Source organism: Oryctolagus cuniculus, chromosome 11 (genome assembly GCF_964237555.1).
Source record: "Oryctolagus cuniculus chromosome 11, mOryCun1.1, whole genome shotgun sequence".
In the NCBI taxonomy this organism is placed as follows: domain Eukaryota; kingdom Metazoa; phylum Chordata; class Mammalia; order Lagomorpha; family Leporidae; genus Oryctolagus; species Oryctolagus cuniculus.
This window is the reverse complement of record NC_091442.1, coordinates 68,183,573-68,201,104: the sequence shown is the minus strand read 5'-3', so window position 1 is coordinate 68,201,104 and position 17,532 is coordinate 68,183,573. Positions and strand designations below refer to the sequence as shown.

Genomic DNA, 17,532 nt, shown 5'->3' with positions numbered 1-17,532 from the left:
TTGTGGACGTTTGAATGTCCAGTGCACCCTTCCTGAATGTAAAGGAAATGCATTAGACAAAGCATCATGTTTCTTATTTAACCGGTAGGAATTTTCTTAGAAAGACCAGGTTTAAAGCTAGCTACTATTTGTTCTATGGTAACTTGAATTAGCAGGCTTGGATAGTAAGAATACAGTTTATGTATTGGATAAAGAATTGGTTTTTCTCCAGCTCACACAAAACCATAGAGGAAAAGCGCTGCATTCTGTAGTGGGAATAGGAAAAGCAGGCAGACACTGCCATTTTATTTTTAGACTCATCTACAGACTTCCTTACAGAGTTAAAAACAGTCATACTTAAAAAAAATTCCGATAGCAAATCCGTCAAGTCTATAACACTAAATTTTACCTTTTGGAGTTTTATAAGTTGCCCCAAACTGAGTGATGTTCTTTCATTTCTGTTAGAAGTTATGTCATCTCTACAAGACATTTCTTGCCAAGAAAAAGCTGACTTCATCTTGCCAATATTCCTTTATTACAACTGTTGGCAAAGTTAATTACTTCATCTTTTTACAGTTAATAATCATTTTGATATGCTTCCTTTGCCCTCCAATTTCCCTGTAGAGTTACGTCCTTGAGCTGCTTTAATAAGGATTAAACACTGGTTTCTGTTTTGCTCTCTCCTTTTCCCTTGACCTTTGCAGTGTCATAGGTCAGAGGTTAAATCAAAAAGTATTTCCTATACAACAAAATAGTTGCCACTCAGGGCAGCCTTTGATAGGATCCTTCATGTTTTGCCAGTTGGTACCAAACATTTACTGGCCCACAAAATGTTTTACCAGCTTGAAAGAGCATAAGTAGGAAAATAAATAAATCAGCGCTCTTTATGACTTTGCCGGTATAAATCACTGTGCCCCCTGAGTGAGCAGACAAGTAACTGTTTGCAAGTCTGATTTATTATGAACTATTTACTGCATTGGCCAAGGTACCACGTAAAAGATGAGTGTTAGAGTGAGAATGCTCTCTCCTCTCTCCTTCCTCCTCCCTCCTTTGTATGCCTACACTAAAAGCCCCCAGTAAAAAATGCCTTCTTTGAGAGTAAGATGCTGACTGCAATTCATCACTGGCTTGTCCCAAAATGAAATCTCTCATTTTGCTCCAAACAATGTTTAGGTTGTCTGAAATATAAACATTCTTAAAACTGCCCTTGAAGTCTCTGTAAAAACATTCAACATTTTTTTGAAAGGGGGGAAATCCCATGATAACCAAGGCTTACTGAGACTTCTTTGCCCTACTGCACACCACCCACAAGATGCTCCTTGCAGGTGAAAGATCTACTGGGAAACAGCTTTGTCTGCAGTCATTCAGAAACTGAAGTCTTTCCAATTCTCTCTTTGGGAAACGGAAAAGGAACAGGTTTTTACCTTTCCTAATTGCTAGGAGTACACAACAATGAGCAAAGTAGATTGAAATGGGGGAAATTTTTACAAATGGTGTTTTCCCTTTGGGTAAAGCTGAGGTGAGTAAAAACATTTGAATTATATATAAGATACAAGAAGTCCCGACTAAGCTCAGGTGAAGTCTATGAAGGGAACACTGAGAAAAAGTGAGATATTTGATAAACCACAAAAGCTTTTTGGAGGCCTCAGATGGGCAAAGATTTATTTTTATCAAAATAGAAACTTGAGAAAGAGAGCTCCTTCTATTAATAATAATAATCCAATACCTTTATGATGTTCCTTTTATTAAAAAAGAACAAAAAACCTACCTCTATTTCCTACTAAAGCTAAGAATATTCAAGTAACCCATACAGTTGGGAATTTAAGTTCTTCAAAGTGTTTAAAAAACTAGATAATTTCTATTTATTCCTAATGATTTCTAATTAGCTAATTTCTGTTTATTGCTTTTTAAAATACTTTAAATGAAAATGTAATATCATTCTCTTGTAAGCTTTGTTTTCATTGGTTTTGTCATTTGAAAAAAGTTGATGTGAATTTTGCAGATTTTACCCCTTTAGATTTTTAAGACACTATTAACTTTCCTATTAGGAGTAGGGGACATACTTGAGGTTTGCAGCTGAGGGCACCTGGTAGACTTTCCAAATACAAAGCCCCCCAGTAGGGCTTCCCCTCAATGTCTATTCCTCTGTAGACACGTGCACTATATTGCACAAGCACAAATGCATTCCAGAGATGCTGAGGTTTGTTGTGATTCTAGATTTGTCTCCTTCGAATGAACTTTACTGCTTTGTATCCTCACTGAGAAAGGTTTTTCCCATTTTTTAATTTGAAATGGATAGAAAGAGAGAGAACGAGGGAGGGTGGGAGGAGGGGGGTGGAGAGAGAGATCCTTATGGACCAGTTCATTCCCCAGATGCCCATGACAGTTGGGACTGGGCCAGGTGGAAGTCAGGAGTCAGAAACTCCATCCTTGTCTCCCAGATAATGACAGGGAACCAAGTACTTGAGCCATCACTAGCTGTCTCCCAGGGTGCCATCAGCAGGAAGTTGGATCAGAAGTAGAGCCGTGACTCAACCCAGGTGCTCCAATATGGGACGTGGGCATCCCAAGTGGTGTACTAACTTCTGGAGCCAAACGTCCACCTCAAAAGTTCTTAAGAGGTTTTGGAATGTGATGGGATGAGGATACTTTACCACAGAGTCTTTGTAATCCTATATACATGTAATGTATGTACAAGGAAGGTGATTCTGACTGCTTTAGTCCTAATGATAGGAGGTAGTGATTACAATAAAATCTCCCTTAGTTAAAAAAAAAAAACTTACTTAAAAAACATGCAATGAAAACTCTTTTGAGATAAAAAAAAGGTAGCAGTTTCTAATGAATTAAAATTCTAGAAATTTTTCAGAATATACATCTCTGCAAATGAAAACGTTAAAGCCAAAAATAAGTCAGAACATGACAGCACACTGCTGGAATTTATACAACAAGGAACCTCTCACAATGTTCCTGGGAGCAAGAGCAGAGGCACTTGTTATCATCCCGTTGCCCTACATGGATAAACAGGACAAAGAGAGATTTATCAGCACAGGGACAGGGCCAGAACAAAAAACTCAGGTCTCCTTACAGACTGTGGAGCCCTTTCCTTTAAGTGCAAGATACTGATTTGTGCTAAAACCTTCACTACCTCAAAACAGTATCTGAATGTAACTCCTCAAAGTGCTGCTGGTGAGGAAAAGACATGAGCCTAAATTAATCCAGATTGCCACATGGAAAAGCCATTTGGGAGAGTATTTTGAAGAAACAGATGGAAAGGAAAGAAGTCTTCTGAAGGTGGTGTAAAATTTATATCATCCTCCGCGAACTTCCATGTGTCCCATGTTTACAGAATTCATCACTGTGCCCTTTGACAATATAAATTAGGTAGTCCAGTGAGCTCATGTTCTTTTTCCTGATCCACATGGGAACTCCTTTCCTTGGAATGGCTAACATGGAGCAGGGTCTGGACAACAAACAGATTGACCAGTAACAGCCAATTCAACCCACTGAGACTGCTTTGAGCTTCCTGATTATCTCAGCAATAGATAGATAAACAAATCAATAAATCTGTGCCTTCACTTACATTATCTTTAATGTCTTAATGCTCAACTTATAATCAGTTCCAGACACATTAATGATCTCCACCTGTGGTGTACTAGGTCCTGCCTCGCCTACTTTTGTCTTTAACACTCATCTATTATATCTCCCTTTCTTTCCTTGAATTTATGTCTCCATTTTATCTTCTCCAACTAAACAACAACCAAAGCACAATACATTCCACTGTTCAGGGAACCATCCCTATAACCACCCGTGGAATTCACCTGTATCCCCTGTGGTCCCACGTATGTTGACATTTTGTGGTCATTTGCTCAAGAAATGTGCAAGCATCTTTTTGGGTGATTTTACTTTGTATCTTCATCCCCACCTACACATTAGAATCACTTGGGGAGTTCACGAAAAATATACTTGCTACTTGGGTCTCCAGATCAAATAAACAGAATTGTTGAAGGGTGGGGATTTGTAGTTATTGGTCAATTTTCATAGTGTAAATACTCGCACTATAATGTATTTCAAGCTACCTACTTGACCTCACCGAAGGTAGAGTCTGAACAGTTCCTAAGGGCTGGCTCTAGCACACCATCGAATGGGGCAGACACAGCATATGGGTTAGTATATACTAAGTAAAGATTTCAACAGTTTGGGAGCATTATTTTTAAGAGACTCTAATATGCAGCCAGGGTTAAGAACCTCTGAATGAGACTACACATTTCTCAGTTGCAATAATTGTTCGTTTGGCTTATCTTTTCCTACAACATCAAGAGCAGAATCAGTGTTGTTAACAAACTACACAAGGTCATCACTCCAGTTCACAGCCTGTGTTGCAACAGGAAACACCGAGGTATCTTTTGACTCAAAAGCACAGTATATTCGCACCAATTAACTTTTTCTTGATTACTAATTAAGGATGACAAGCTAAATATCTTTTGGATCTCCTATTCAAAATGTCAAGTCTTGGGGCTGGCGTCATGGCACAGTAGGTTAATCCTATGCCTGCGGTGCCTGCATCCCATATGAGCGCCGGTTCTAGTCCTGGCTACTCCTCTTCCAATCCAGCTCTCTGCTATGGCCTGGGGAAGCAGTGGAAGATGGCCCAAGTCCTTGGGCCCCTGCACCCACATGGGAGACCTGGAGGAAGCTCCTGGCTTCTGGCTTCGGATTGGCGCAAGCCCGGCTGTTGCGGCCAAGTGGGGAATGAACCAACAGAAGGATGACCTTTCTGCCTCTCCCTCTCACTGTCTGTAACTCTGCCTCTTAAATAAATAAAATATTTAAAAAAAGTCAAGTCTCTCATATTTTGTTTCATTTAATACTGTTTACAAATGAGTTTTTTTTTTAAAGATTCATTTTATTTATTTGAAAGGCACAGTGACAAAGAGAGAGGGGAAGACAGAAAGAGATCTTCCATCACTGGTTCACTCCCCAACTGGCCCCAACAGCAAGGGCTGGGCAAGGCCAGAGCCAGGAGCCTGGAACTCTGGGTCCAGAGTTGGATCATCTTATGCAGCTTCTCCAGGGTTATTGGCAGGGAGCTGGAACAGAAGTGGAATATCTGGGATTCAAGCAGTGCTTTGATATGGGATGCTGGCATTGCAGGTGGTGACTTCACCGGCCACAGCATAGCACTGGCTCCAAACGTGAGTACTTCTAGTGCTCCTTTACAACTCTGGGCTTTCAGGTATGGCAGTGACAGTGAAAAAGATAACTCTGGTTTTATTCCATTTGAAGTATATGTATAATTAGCTGAATACACATTCTTGCATCATTACATGTGTTTAGAAGCTTTGGTTCTCTTCCAAGCAACATTTAAAACAACAGTAGACATATAAGATTTCCTGGATGGCCTTTCCTAGGCAAAGCAACATTCTCATGCCAGGCACATATTTAAAGGCCTCTTGGGAAAGGACTCCATGGATCTTTTAAATTACATGAACGTGATCTCTAGGGAACTTGGTAATTCATGACAGCGTTTAGTAACTTACTTCTTCAGGCTCTGCCTGATACAAACTAGATCTCTTGAGTCTATTTAAACTAAGAAGGGAAGAGAATACCAGGTCATTCTTACACTTTAATAGATTCTTGGCCATCACTTTAAACTTATTCTTCATTTTTGTTTTCTTCAAGATATACTTCCTCAATGAAGAGGACTTTTACATTTCTGTGTAAAAGAACAAGGAACTCCATGCACATGAAACTAAAAAAGTAAAGTTGGGTCCTAATCTTGATGTTGCCAAAGGCTTCAGAGACTGTGACTTGGTCATTTAAGCAATACTTGAGGGTTCATGAATCTTCAGAATCAGGATAACTTAATTTCCCAGGGCTGTCATGGTGGCACAGCAGTTTAAGCCACCATTTGTGACACCTGAATCCCATATCAGATTGCTGGTTCAAGTCCCTTCTACTCTGCCTCCAATCCAGATTCCTGCCAATGCACCTAGGAAGGCAACGGATGATGGCCCAAGTGCTGAGGCCCTCGCCACCCATGTGGGAGACTAGGATGGAGTTCCTGGCTTCAGAATGGCCCAGCCCTGGCTGTTGCAAGCATTTGGGAAATGAACCAGTAAATGGAAGATCAATCGAATTCTTCTCTCTCTCATTCTGCCTTTTAAATAAATAAATAAATAAATCTTTAAACAAATTTCCCAATTTCTCAGTCTCCTTTGATGTGTTTTGGGATCATCATATGTTATGGAATAATTCAATGAACATATATTTTGCAACTAACAAATCCTGGATCAAGTCAAAGGAATATATACAGATGGAAAATAAAACCAAATTTTTTTTCATTTAAAAATATTTATTTATCTATTCAAAAGAGTTATAGAGAGAAAGAGAGGGAGAGAAAGAGATGGGGGAGCGGAGAGGGAGGTGGGGGAGAGAGAGAGAGAGAGATATCTTCCATCTGCTAGTTCACTCTCCATTTGGTCACAACAGTCAGGATTGTGCCATGTTGAAGCTAGGAGCCAAGTTTCTCCCTCCCAGGTCTCCCCATGGGTATAGGAGTCCAAGCACTTGGGCCATGTGCTACTGCTTTCCCAGGCCATTAGCAAGGAGCTGATTGGAAGCAGAGCAGCCAGGACACGAACCAGCACCCATATGGGATGCCGGTGCTGCAGGTGGCAGCTTTGTCCGCTATTCTACAACACCAGCCCCGTGAAAATAAAACCAAAATTTAATTTTTAAAAATAAGCAAAGCACATGGTAAGATTTAACACTTGTTTTTCATTCGAGGGCACTAAATTAAATAGTGTTATTTTTAAACTCTTTGTACACTTAAGGCTTGTTTTTTTTTTTTTTTTGGTTTTTAATAACACAGTCTTAGAATTTATATTTCTGACTTTGAAGGATACAACAATTTTTCAAAACTACTGCAGTGTTAACCAAATCAAAATTAGAAAAATATTAGTTAATGGCTAAATACGGGACTTCTCCCAGGAAAACATCACTCTACTGTTTATATTAATTGGGAGGAAAAGAAAGTCCTGATCATGTCTTACCTGAGCAGGCTTCTTCTGAATGACTTGTTGTGGCTAAAGAAAAAAACCAAGAAGAAATGTTATATTATAGAAATATATGTAATAAAAAAGTCTACAGAGTTTACACGCAGAATCTGTCTGCCAACCAGAGAAGAAAGTTTACAGACCATGTGGTTTACCCAAGCTTAAAGAAGGTGTATTCATGATCTCTATTTGTTAGGGTTATCTCAATTAAAGCAATTCCCAATTAGACTCTGGCATACATCCCAACTCTATCCAAAGAAATTATTTGATTCCCTTTGTTTTTCATCTATCATGAAATTTGAAGAGTGAGTGGTCTAATTTGTTAGAAAATGGCTTTACTGAGGTATCTTTACATGCCACAAAATTCTCTCATTTAATATATATTCTTATGCATATAGTATATATGTAATTCAATTATATGTATATAATTCAAAGTTTTTTAGTATATTCAGAGTTCTACAACTATTACCACAGTCTAACTTTAGAACATCTTAATCTTCCTTAAAACAAACCCTGCACCCCAATTTACAACCACTCCCTACTCCCTTCACTGCCCAATGCTTAACTGACCACTGCTCTACTTTCTTTCTCTGCAATTTTCCCATTTGTGCATACAATCACATAATATAAAGCCTCTCGAGTGTGGCTCCTTTCACTGGCATAGTGGTTTTTAGGGTCACCCATATTGTATTATTAGTATGCATTTCTTTCTACACCAAATAATATTCCACTGTGTGGATATACCACCTTGTATCTAACTACTCACCAGCTGATGGATGTCTGGGTTGTTTCTACCTTTTGGCTATTATGAATCATTATGAATAATACTACTATGCACATTCATATACATGGTAGAGTGAGGATTTGTTTTTATTTCTCTTGGGTGTCCACCTAGGAGTGGAAATGCTGGGAGATATTGTAACTCTATGTTTTACTTAGATGCCAGTTTTTCAAAGCAGCTGCACAATTTTACAGTCCCACCAGCAAGGTTTGACATTTCCAGTTTCTCCACATACATGCCAACATTTATTAATGTCTATGTTTTTTATTACAGACATCCAAATGTGTATGAAGTTGAATGTGTTCCAATTTGAAAACCTCCTCCTGACCAAAGATGATGGGCATTTTTTCCATGTGCTTATGGGCCATTTGTTTATCTTCTATGGATAAATCCATTCAAATCCTTTGCCCATTTAAAAATTTGAGGTTTATTTTTTCAAGGTTTATGTATTTGTTTATTTTGAAAGTCAGAGTAACAGGGAGAGAGGGAAAGACAAAGAGAGGAATCTTACATCCACTGGTTTACTCCCCAGATGGCTACAACAGCCAGGACTGGGCCAGACCAAAGCCAGGGGCCATGAACTTCATCCAGGTCTCCCACATGGGTTGCAGGGGCCCAAACACTTAAGGTCATCTTCCCTTGCCTTTTCCAGGCCAATAGCAGCGAGCTGGATTGCAAGTGGAGCAACAGGGAACATCTATATGGAATGCTGGCATCAACCTGGTACAGTACTATGCTGGCCCCAAGTTTTTTTCCATTGTTGAATTCTAAGGGTTCTTTTCATGTTCTGGACCCTGGTCCCTTATTAAATATATGACTTACAAATATTTGCTCCCATTCTGTGGGTTTGTTCACATCACTGAAATTTGCAAATATACCTGAGCCACGTGGCTGTGGCCAGTGACATGCTTTCATGGTACGATTTCAAGAAACAAAATTAGTACCTTCCCCCAAATAAAGAGAAGTTAGGGTAGATTCACTATATCATAAAGCTCTTGTTCATTTCCTTTCCTCTCAGAATGTCTGTGTTAGGGTGATGTTTTATATCACCTATATGTTTAAAACGTTATATAAAATCATCAGAGCTGTTTTTAGATGAACAAGGTAAAAATAAAATAGATGGCAAGGTAATTGTGCTCATGGAAAAAAAAAAAAAAGCTCTTCCTTCTGACTTTAAATCACAGTAGAGATGACATCACTGTAAAAGCCCAGCTTTGAGATGATGTTTTCTCCAGGTGGAATTGAACCAAGGATGGTTAGGACTTCTTGCCTCTTAGGACGCAAAAGCGTGTGCTAAGAGAGTATCCATTTCAAAAGGGTCATTTGTAAGAACAGCACACTTTTCTTCCTCCTCTTTTTTCCTGCCGATTACACCTGTACACATGTTTACTCCCAAGCCGTTTCAAATCCACACACATTCTTGCAGGCTGACTGGCTCCTACTGCTGAGAAATCCCCCTCCTTTCTTGGCTGAGGATCCCGCATTCATGTGACTCCTGCACACTGCGGCTCAATGAAATCCTCTGAAAGGGCTGCCAGCTCACCCAATTTTCCATGAATTAGGTCCTGACACTTCAATGAGGGGAAAGACAATGTCTGAAACTCTGCCAGCCCTGGCTCCCGGCCTAGTCTGTGTCACCGAACTTCTACCAGCTACCCTTAGACACAGCACTTCATACTTTTCAGACCACCAAACAAACAGACCCTTGAATACTTTCAATGCTGGTTGCGGTTATGGCTGCCAAGATGTTTTCCCAGCCCCTGGCACCCACTGGCTCCAGACTGTGCTGAGAAAGTTTTGTGTTGTTATTTTGTTTTGTTTTTATTTTTATGAATGGCTTTGGTAAAAAACGCAGAATGAAGCATAATACTACCGCCATTCATAAAAAGTGAGAGGAAACAAACTGCCGTCTGGAAAGCTTTTTGGACACCAGACAGACTGCTAGTCTCTTATCTTCCGGGAGGCATCTCCCCGCTTAGCGCTAAGTGTTGATACTTGGAAACCAGTTGCTCCTCAGGGTTCTTGGCATTAAAAACACAGTTGGCCACTATGTTTTTGTACAGAGAACTGAATAATACCAACTGTGCATCTCTGTCTTTAGCGTGGTTAACAACACATGTTCACGCACCTTAACTCATATGCTGCATGTTCATTCCCTTTATAGAAGCTAAAATCCTTTATATTTTTAACATCTGCCCCTTTGTGACTGGGAGGGTTCAGGCCTTGTTCTTTTCATTTTCTCACAGGGAAACTAAGGCATAGGGAATTTAGATAATCTCCCCAAGGTCATTTTCTAAAACTAAAACAACCAGAGTCTACTAATTCTCTTAATCCTCCATTGAATGCTCCGGGGAAACGCGTTCTCTTCCTTAAAAGAAAGAAAGAAAGAAAAGAAGAAAAGGTCAAATCCAGAACAAGGAGGAGAAGCTCGTACTTCCTGGCCGTAATTTCCACCTCCAGAATCACCTTCCTCACTGGGATTTCTCGGCTTCCTCAGTAGGGCCCAACCTGGACTCCCCAAGCATGCTGATGAAAAGCGAATCCTCAGTGGACAAGCGCTGGGCCTGCAAGGCCCAGGTGCCTCAGGGGAGAGTCCTCTTCCTATCAGCTGTGGAGAAGCTGAGAGAGCCCCTTTCCAAGGTGTGGATTTCAAGAGCTGTTCCACTGGATAGACAGCAAAGCCTGTTAGGTTGCTTTAGATCATTCTGATGACCATTTCTAAGTCTGTGCAAATGGTAAGTTTATATTCGTTAGGGACTCTGTCAATGCAGCGTGCAAACCTCGCAACACACCGAGATTTTGAGTCTGTGAGGTTAACAGGCCATCTCCTGCCCTTCATGAAATGGGAGGCTCAATCCACTTGCTCATGGCCCTCTAGATTTACAATTTAAAACATCAGTATTCCAGGGGCTGATGTTGTTGCATAGTGGGTAACATCACAGCCTGCAACAACAGCATCCATCCAATATGGTCACTAATTCATGTCTCAGCTGCTCTACTTCCAATCCAGCTACCTGCCAATGAACAGGGAAAATTAGTAGAAGATGGCCCAAGTACTTGATTGAGCCCCTGCTACCCACATGGGAGATGCAGATGAAGCTCCTGGCTCCTGATTTTGGCCTGGTCCTGTCCCAGCCATTGTAGCCATCTGGAGAGGGAACCAGTGGATAAAAGATCTCTCTCTCTCTCTCTCTGCAACCCCAACTTTCAAATAAATAAATAAATCTTAAAAAAAAAAAAGCAAAAAAGCTTCAGTATTTTAGAGTGGCAAAATTTGTAGTTGGGTCACTTTTTTAAAAAAATGAACTTTGTACTCCAGAGGTTTTGAACCATATTTTTCTTTCAGGTACAAGCATTTTCTCTTTGGTTTTACACATCAAATTTTATGTGGAACCCTACAATAGGAAACAGATGAAATGGTACTTCTCTTTGGGGTGCCAATGAAGGCTCCCAAGACTTGCTCACGTGCCTCCCCTGCAACCTGCCTCTGCCCTCTCAAAATGCCTTGAGACTCCCCACCTCTCCCTCCCCCTCCGCCCCAGTAGAATGCAGCGCTCCAGCTCCAGAGGAGGCCAGCTGAACATCTCTGGTTCCTACATGTAAATTCTACAGCTTGTCTGTTTCACCAGGACAAGCGGAAGCACAGCACATTCATAGCATTCATCTAAGGGGATTTACACTATCAGGGAGATCCTACATGAACTTGTCTTGTGCAAATGTCAACAGTTGCATTACACAGAATCAAGGTAAGATTTCTCTAATTCAGACATAAAATTTTCATGATTTGTCTTTAAGCTATGTTAGTTAACAGATTTGTTTGCCATCTGTACACCCAGACCCTGCACTCAATTTCCCTGCTTTCTACTCCCCAGCCTGTGAACTGTCCCTTACATTTATTTTGCCATAGTCTAGAAGACTCTGTGGTAAAAAACAAGATTTGCCTACACCAGGTGTGACGTTCCTCATTTCTGGCTTATGCTCCACCTTTTCGTCCAGAGTACCCTGCCTGTCTTTGTAACCATCTGGTTAACTTCTCATACACATTCCAAGTCCAACTGGGAACTATACCTTCCCAGTGAAACTATGCTGGGATAAATTACATGTACTAGTTCTCTGTGGCTATGGGGAAACTCAAGAATTAAAACCATAGTTCTAATTAAATTTAGAATTAATGGTTAAATCTCAGTGACTGTCACCAATATAAGGGAGTGGTGTTCAAGGCAGTCTATAATACAGAGTGGTCAAAACATATTCGATTTACCTCTGGAATGTATTTCGGTAGTTGATAGGAATATGGTTGAATTGGAAGCTGGAAGAATTTGTTTCGGTTCAAATGTGGAAAAAGAATGTGACGTCGAGACTAGCTGTAACTGCACAAGTCACATCCCCTATGCTCTCTTCTGAGGTTAGTAGTTTTCTTGCTTTAGTGGCTTCTTCAGTTGAGAATGACCTTGCCCCCTAGTGATGTAGGCCTTGGTAAAGGGGAGAAAGCATTCACTGTGAGAGCTAAGTGACAATTTTCTTTGAACTTGGAAAAAGCCTGGGATGGGTCATAGCTTTTCTCTTTGTGGCTCCTTTGTTCACTTAGAGACAACTGTACAATGGGTGTACACAAAGTGCCACAGATAGTTACAACTCCACAGTAACATCTTGCCTCTACAGTGCAAAAAAGATGTTGTAGTTCTCTGCACAAAGTCTCCCAAGAAGTGATTAATCCAGGAGGAGTTTTGGTAAAATCTCTGGAATTTCTGCTTGGCATTGTGCAGGGGAAGGAGAAGTGTTCTTTGTTTTCTACACTACGTGGCTTTATTTTTAGCCTTTCATGCAAATGACAAATGTAAGCATCATTTCAAAAATATTTATTGGATTGTTATAGCAAAATGCCCTTATGGCTGCCGGCCTCATTTCATGTGTTCAGAGATGAGGAAAGTCAAAATCTGCTCTAGTGTTGATTAACATCAGCCTGTGTGTGTATGGGAGAGTATGAGGACTGCTATTAAGACTGCAGCTTAAGGAGCCAATGTTTGAGAGGTTTTGTCTTCTCTCTAGTGTCTTTGAGACAACTTTGGGATAGAGGGGGAAAAAAATCAATGAAAAATATTTAAAAATCATAGTATCCTGATGAGGTTCTAAATCATTCCTTCTGCAATCTGATCTAATGAAGTTATTCATTAGCTTATGAAATACCAACTGATATTTGATGGACTATACAGGTATATCAGACTTGGGTGACTGGGTGTACAAAAGAAATAAGGACTATTTCAAGAAGCCCAGAGTCTAACTGGGGATACAAATAAGAAAATAGACATCAGAGAACCATGCACAAGTTTACATTATTTTTTTTCTACAATATATTCTTAGGTGGAGAGAGGCATGCTCATCAAATATAGAGAGGAACAATTGCAGGAAAGTAGAAAGTGATGACCATGGACAGTACTGCATTCATAGATTTAATCAGCCAGAGACTGAAAATACTCTAAAAAGAACATTTCCTTTACTGAACATGAAGAGACTTATTTTTTTTCTTCTTGTTAATCCCTAAGCAATACAATAACAATGACTTACATAGCATTTTTTTTTTTTTTGACAGGCAGAGTGGACAGTGAGAGAGAGAGAGACAGAGAGAAAGGTCTTCCTTTGCCGTTGGTTCACCCTCCAATGGCCGCCACGGCCGGCGTGCTGCGGCCAGCACACCGCGCTGATCTGATGGCAGGAGCCAGGTACTTATCCTGGTCTCCCATGGGGTGCAGGGCCCAAGAACTTGGGCCATCCTCCACTGCACTCCCGGGCCACAGCAGAGAGCTGGCCTGGAAAAGGGGCAACTGGGACAGAATCCAGCGCCCCGACCGGGACTAGAACCCAGTGTGCCGGCGCTGCTGGGTGGAGGATTAGCCTAGTGAGCCGTGGCGCCGGTCTTACATAGCATTTCTATTGTATCAGGTATTATAGGTAATCTGGAGATGATTTAAAAGATATGGGAGGATGTATATAGTCACATGCAAACACTACACCTTTTTATAAAAAGGGACTTAAGCAATCAAGGATTTGGGTATCCACAGGGGTTCCTGGAACCAAAACCCTTCCAATACTGAAGAAGAACTGTATTTTCTTTACTACAGAAAAAATGATAAAGTAGAGCAAGTTCATTGAAAAAAAAAAAAAAACAGAAGAAATCCGAAGACAATATAGAAGTATCACTTCTACACAAAGAAATATAGATTAAGTATCACTTCTACACAAAGAAATATAGATAAGAAAGAAACTCTTTACTTTTCACCTTAGAAAGCTAAAATTTGCAATTAAGCTTAAAAGTCAGAAAATGAGGAAACTAAAAGATGTAGTGATGAGAATAATGCTATTACGCCACACTGCAGTACTTTGGTGTGTCAGAGCTGTAGCAGTAAGCACTTGTGTTTTACAGAGGATGTGCTCAGAGGAGCATAACACAGGCAGGAGTGAACAGCCACACACAAGTGGGATGAAGGAATACCTGGTCTCATAAGTCAACTTCTCATCTCAATTTTTAATATTCTGTAAGACTTAAGGGAGAAAAATTCACCCTCGGGCAAAGAAAGTTGTGAGGTGAATGTCATTTCATAGAAAAAGAATCAATCTGTTTCAGTTCTATTTCCTTATCCCACCAGATTTTTTTTTAAAGAAACACTATATTTATATATTTTAAAGGCTTGGATTATTTACTCTGTACATATTTATTTTTCTGTGTATATATTCATTCACAATGCGAGGTCCCTTTGCATACATACATTCTTACAAGAGCCAAAGGAAAATGCATAAATATTTGAAACACCATGCTGCTGGGTTTCAACAAATCAAACACATATGCATAGATGCTGTAGCCTTAGTTAAAACTTCAGCTTATGTAGACTTTGAGCAGGTAGAAAGATTACTATTCAATATCAGGTGAAAAGGAGTTATCTATGAGATAATGAAAATGAAATATTTGAATTACCGTATTTGAAATGAGCAATAACTAATTAATATCCAGGTTTCTTTTTATTATTCTAATTTTGCTGGTGAAATCTTTGTACATCATTGAAGTTACACATCTTCTCAACATTCAACCAATTGGTCAGGTACTGGCTACATTAAGTTGGACATAGAGTTGAGCCATATATACACAATTTTGTGTGTAACATGTATATCTTTCCTTATGTGCTTGCCTTTATGCTTATAATAGAAATAAAGCAATTTTTAAGGTTTCAATTATTTTCACTTTGAGTAAAGAGGTTTTGAACCAATACCCATAAAAGTTTTTTGGTTCTAAGAACATTTGTCTAGATCTTAGACTAAAATAATTGAAAATAGTTTTACAAAATGATTTGGCGAACTAGTTTTTCCCAGCAGCCAATATAGTAACACATGGAAACTGAATTTAAACAGCTGAATCATGATTTTAGGCATTTCCTTTCCTTAAGGAAAGAGTCAGTAAATTTATTTGTAATCTCTCTTATGTTCTCAAGGACTACAAAGGGATAGTTTATGAGTTGAGAGTTCTGTGATACTTAACTGAGTCATATCTCTCCTAGCACCCTAATTTAGCGCTATTTTCTTGGCACTAGTTTAGGGCTGACTTTAGCAGCTGAGTTGTTTTCCTTGGAGGAAGCTTAATATTCAATCCGAGAAATGTTAACTATTCCCGAACATTAGCTTATATACTTAGACTTTTAAAACAGTCATAGAAAGGAGTTCTCTTTCTTCCACATTCTCATACTTCCACAGTGGCCCCAGCACCCTGGTCTTTCTAGAGGATACTTTCTGCCTGGATCTACACTCAAGGTTTTCTCTGTATTAATGTCCCTTTCCTTGGAATCCATTCCTTCTTTAGAGAATAAAATATTTCACTGGGCTGTCTCCCAAATCTACCCAATTTCAAATCCAAGCAGAGTTTCAAGAAACCTCCTAAACTACCTAACTCATCTCCACTTTCCTAAAGTAGATAACTCTTAGGTCAATATTCTGTTATCTTAGAAGCTATACTTCTTTGTCTAGAACTTTTTAGAATATTCCAGAAATGTCTCTTTTAATTCTGCTTCATGATCACATCCACTGAACCAAACATTCTTCAAAGACCATTCAGGATGAGATGAGAAGACTCTTTATTTTATATTTATATTGATCATATGATAACTTACAGCGTATAAAGTGATTTTATATGCACTATATGATTTAATCCTCACATCAGTCAGCAGAAGAAGTTTTTTTAAAAAATTTTTTCCCTCTGTCTTTTATTTCTTATATGAATTCTCCAAATGTGCTAACCAACAGAAGAAATGAGGGACTGAATTTTTTTTAACTTTAAATTTACTTCTTTTCTTTTTTTTAAGATTATTTTTTTTTATTTTATTTATTTATTTTTTTTTGACAGGTGGAGTGGACAGTGAGAGAGAGAGACAGAGAGAAAGGTCTTCCTTTGCCGATGGTTCACCCTCCAATGGCCGCCGCGGCCGGCGCGCTGCGGCCGGCGCACCGCGCTGATACGATGGCAGGAGCCAGGAGCCAGGTGCTTTTCCTGGTCTCCCATGGGGTGCAGGGCCCAAGCACCTGGGCCATCCTCCACTGCATTCCCTGGCCACAGCAGAGGGCTGGCCCTGGAAGAGGGGCAACTGGGACAGAATCCGGCGCCCCGACCGGGACTAGAACCCGGTGTGCCGGCGCCGCTAGGCGGAGGATTAGCCTAGTGAGCCGCGGCGCCGGCCTAAGATTATTTATTTGAAAATCAGTTACACAGAGAGAAGGAGAGGCAGAGATTGAGAGACAGAGAGAGAGAGAGAGAGAGAGGTCTTCCATCCGCTGGTTCACTCCCCAATTGGCCGCAATGGCCAGAGCTGTGCTGATCTGAAGCCAGGAGCCAGGAGCTTCTTCTGGGTCTCCCATGAGGGTGCAGAGGCCCAAGCACTTGGGCCATCTTCTACTGCTTTCCCAGACCACAGCAGAGAGCCGGCTGGGAAATGGAGCAGCCGGGACTTGAACCAGCACTTCTATGGGATTCCAGCACAGCAGGCAACTGCTTTACCTGCTATGCCAGAGCGCCTGCTCCCACTTATTTTCTTTATTTGAAGTTTGGAAGGGGAGAGAGAGAGAGAGAGAGATCTTCCATTCATTGGTTCATTCCCCAAATGCCCAAAACAGCCGGGGCTGGGCCAGGCCAAAGCTAGGAGCTGGGAACTCAATCTATGTCTCCAACGTGGGTGGCAGGGGACTCCCCTCACCTTCATACTTACTTGAGCCATTCCTGCTGCCTCCTAGTATGCACATTAACAGGAAGGTGGAATTGGGAGCAGAGGAGTTAACTTCAACCCAGGTACTCTGATATGGGACTCAGAAATCCCAAGGAGAATCTTAAGTAATGTGCCCAATGCCCACTCCAATATTGCCATTCTTATTCATACATGAAGCAGCTAAGTCCTAAAGACAGCAAATGACTTGCAAAAGATTACATGGCTAGTAAGAATGAAGCCACAATGCCCACCAGCCCAGGTTGCAGGTTCCACAATTACATCACACTGCCCCAGAAAAGAATGTGAGGCAATCAGATAATTGTGTGCTTTTATTTTTTTATGAAAAAAAAAAATCATTGTTAAGTGTAACCATTCTGTTTTATCTGTAAAAATAGCATCATTTTACAAAAAATAATAAAAATCTAGTCCCCTAGGACTGTAATTTCACTGAGAAGGGAAATGACCAAATAAGGAGGAA

General features: G+C 40.3%; 1 protein-coding gene across 3 annotated transcripts in view; it reads right to left on the bottom strand.

Moving 5' to 3' along the window:
- Positions 1-17,532, bottom strand: part of HMGA2 (high mobility group AT-hook 2) — a 134,155-nt gene that overhangs the window by 9,011 nt on the left and 107,612 nt on the right. For all 3 annotated transcript variants that reach the window (XR_011380142.1, XM_017341960.3, XM_051845646.2), the window contains one exon: positions 7,032-7,064. Coding sequence is in view for 2 of the 3 variants with exons in the window: in XM_017341960.3 (XP_017197449.1) it covers positions 7,032-7,064 (33 nt within the window). In the remaining variant the exon portion in view is untranslated. The remainder of the gene's footprint in view (positions 1-7,031; positions 7,065-17,532) is intronic.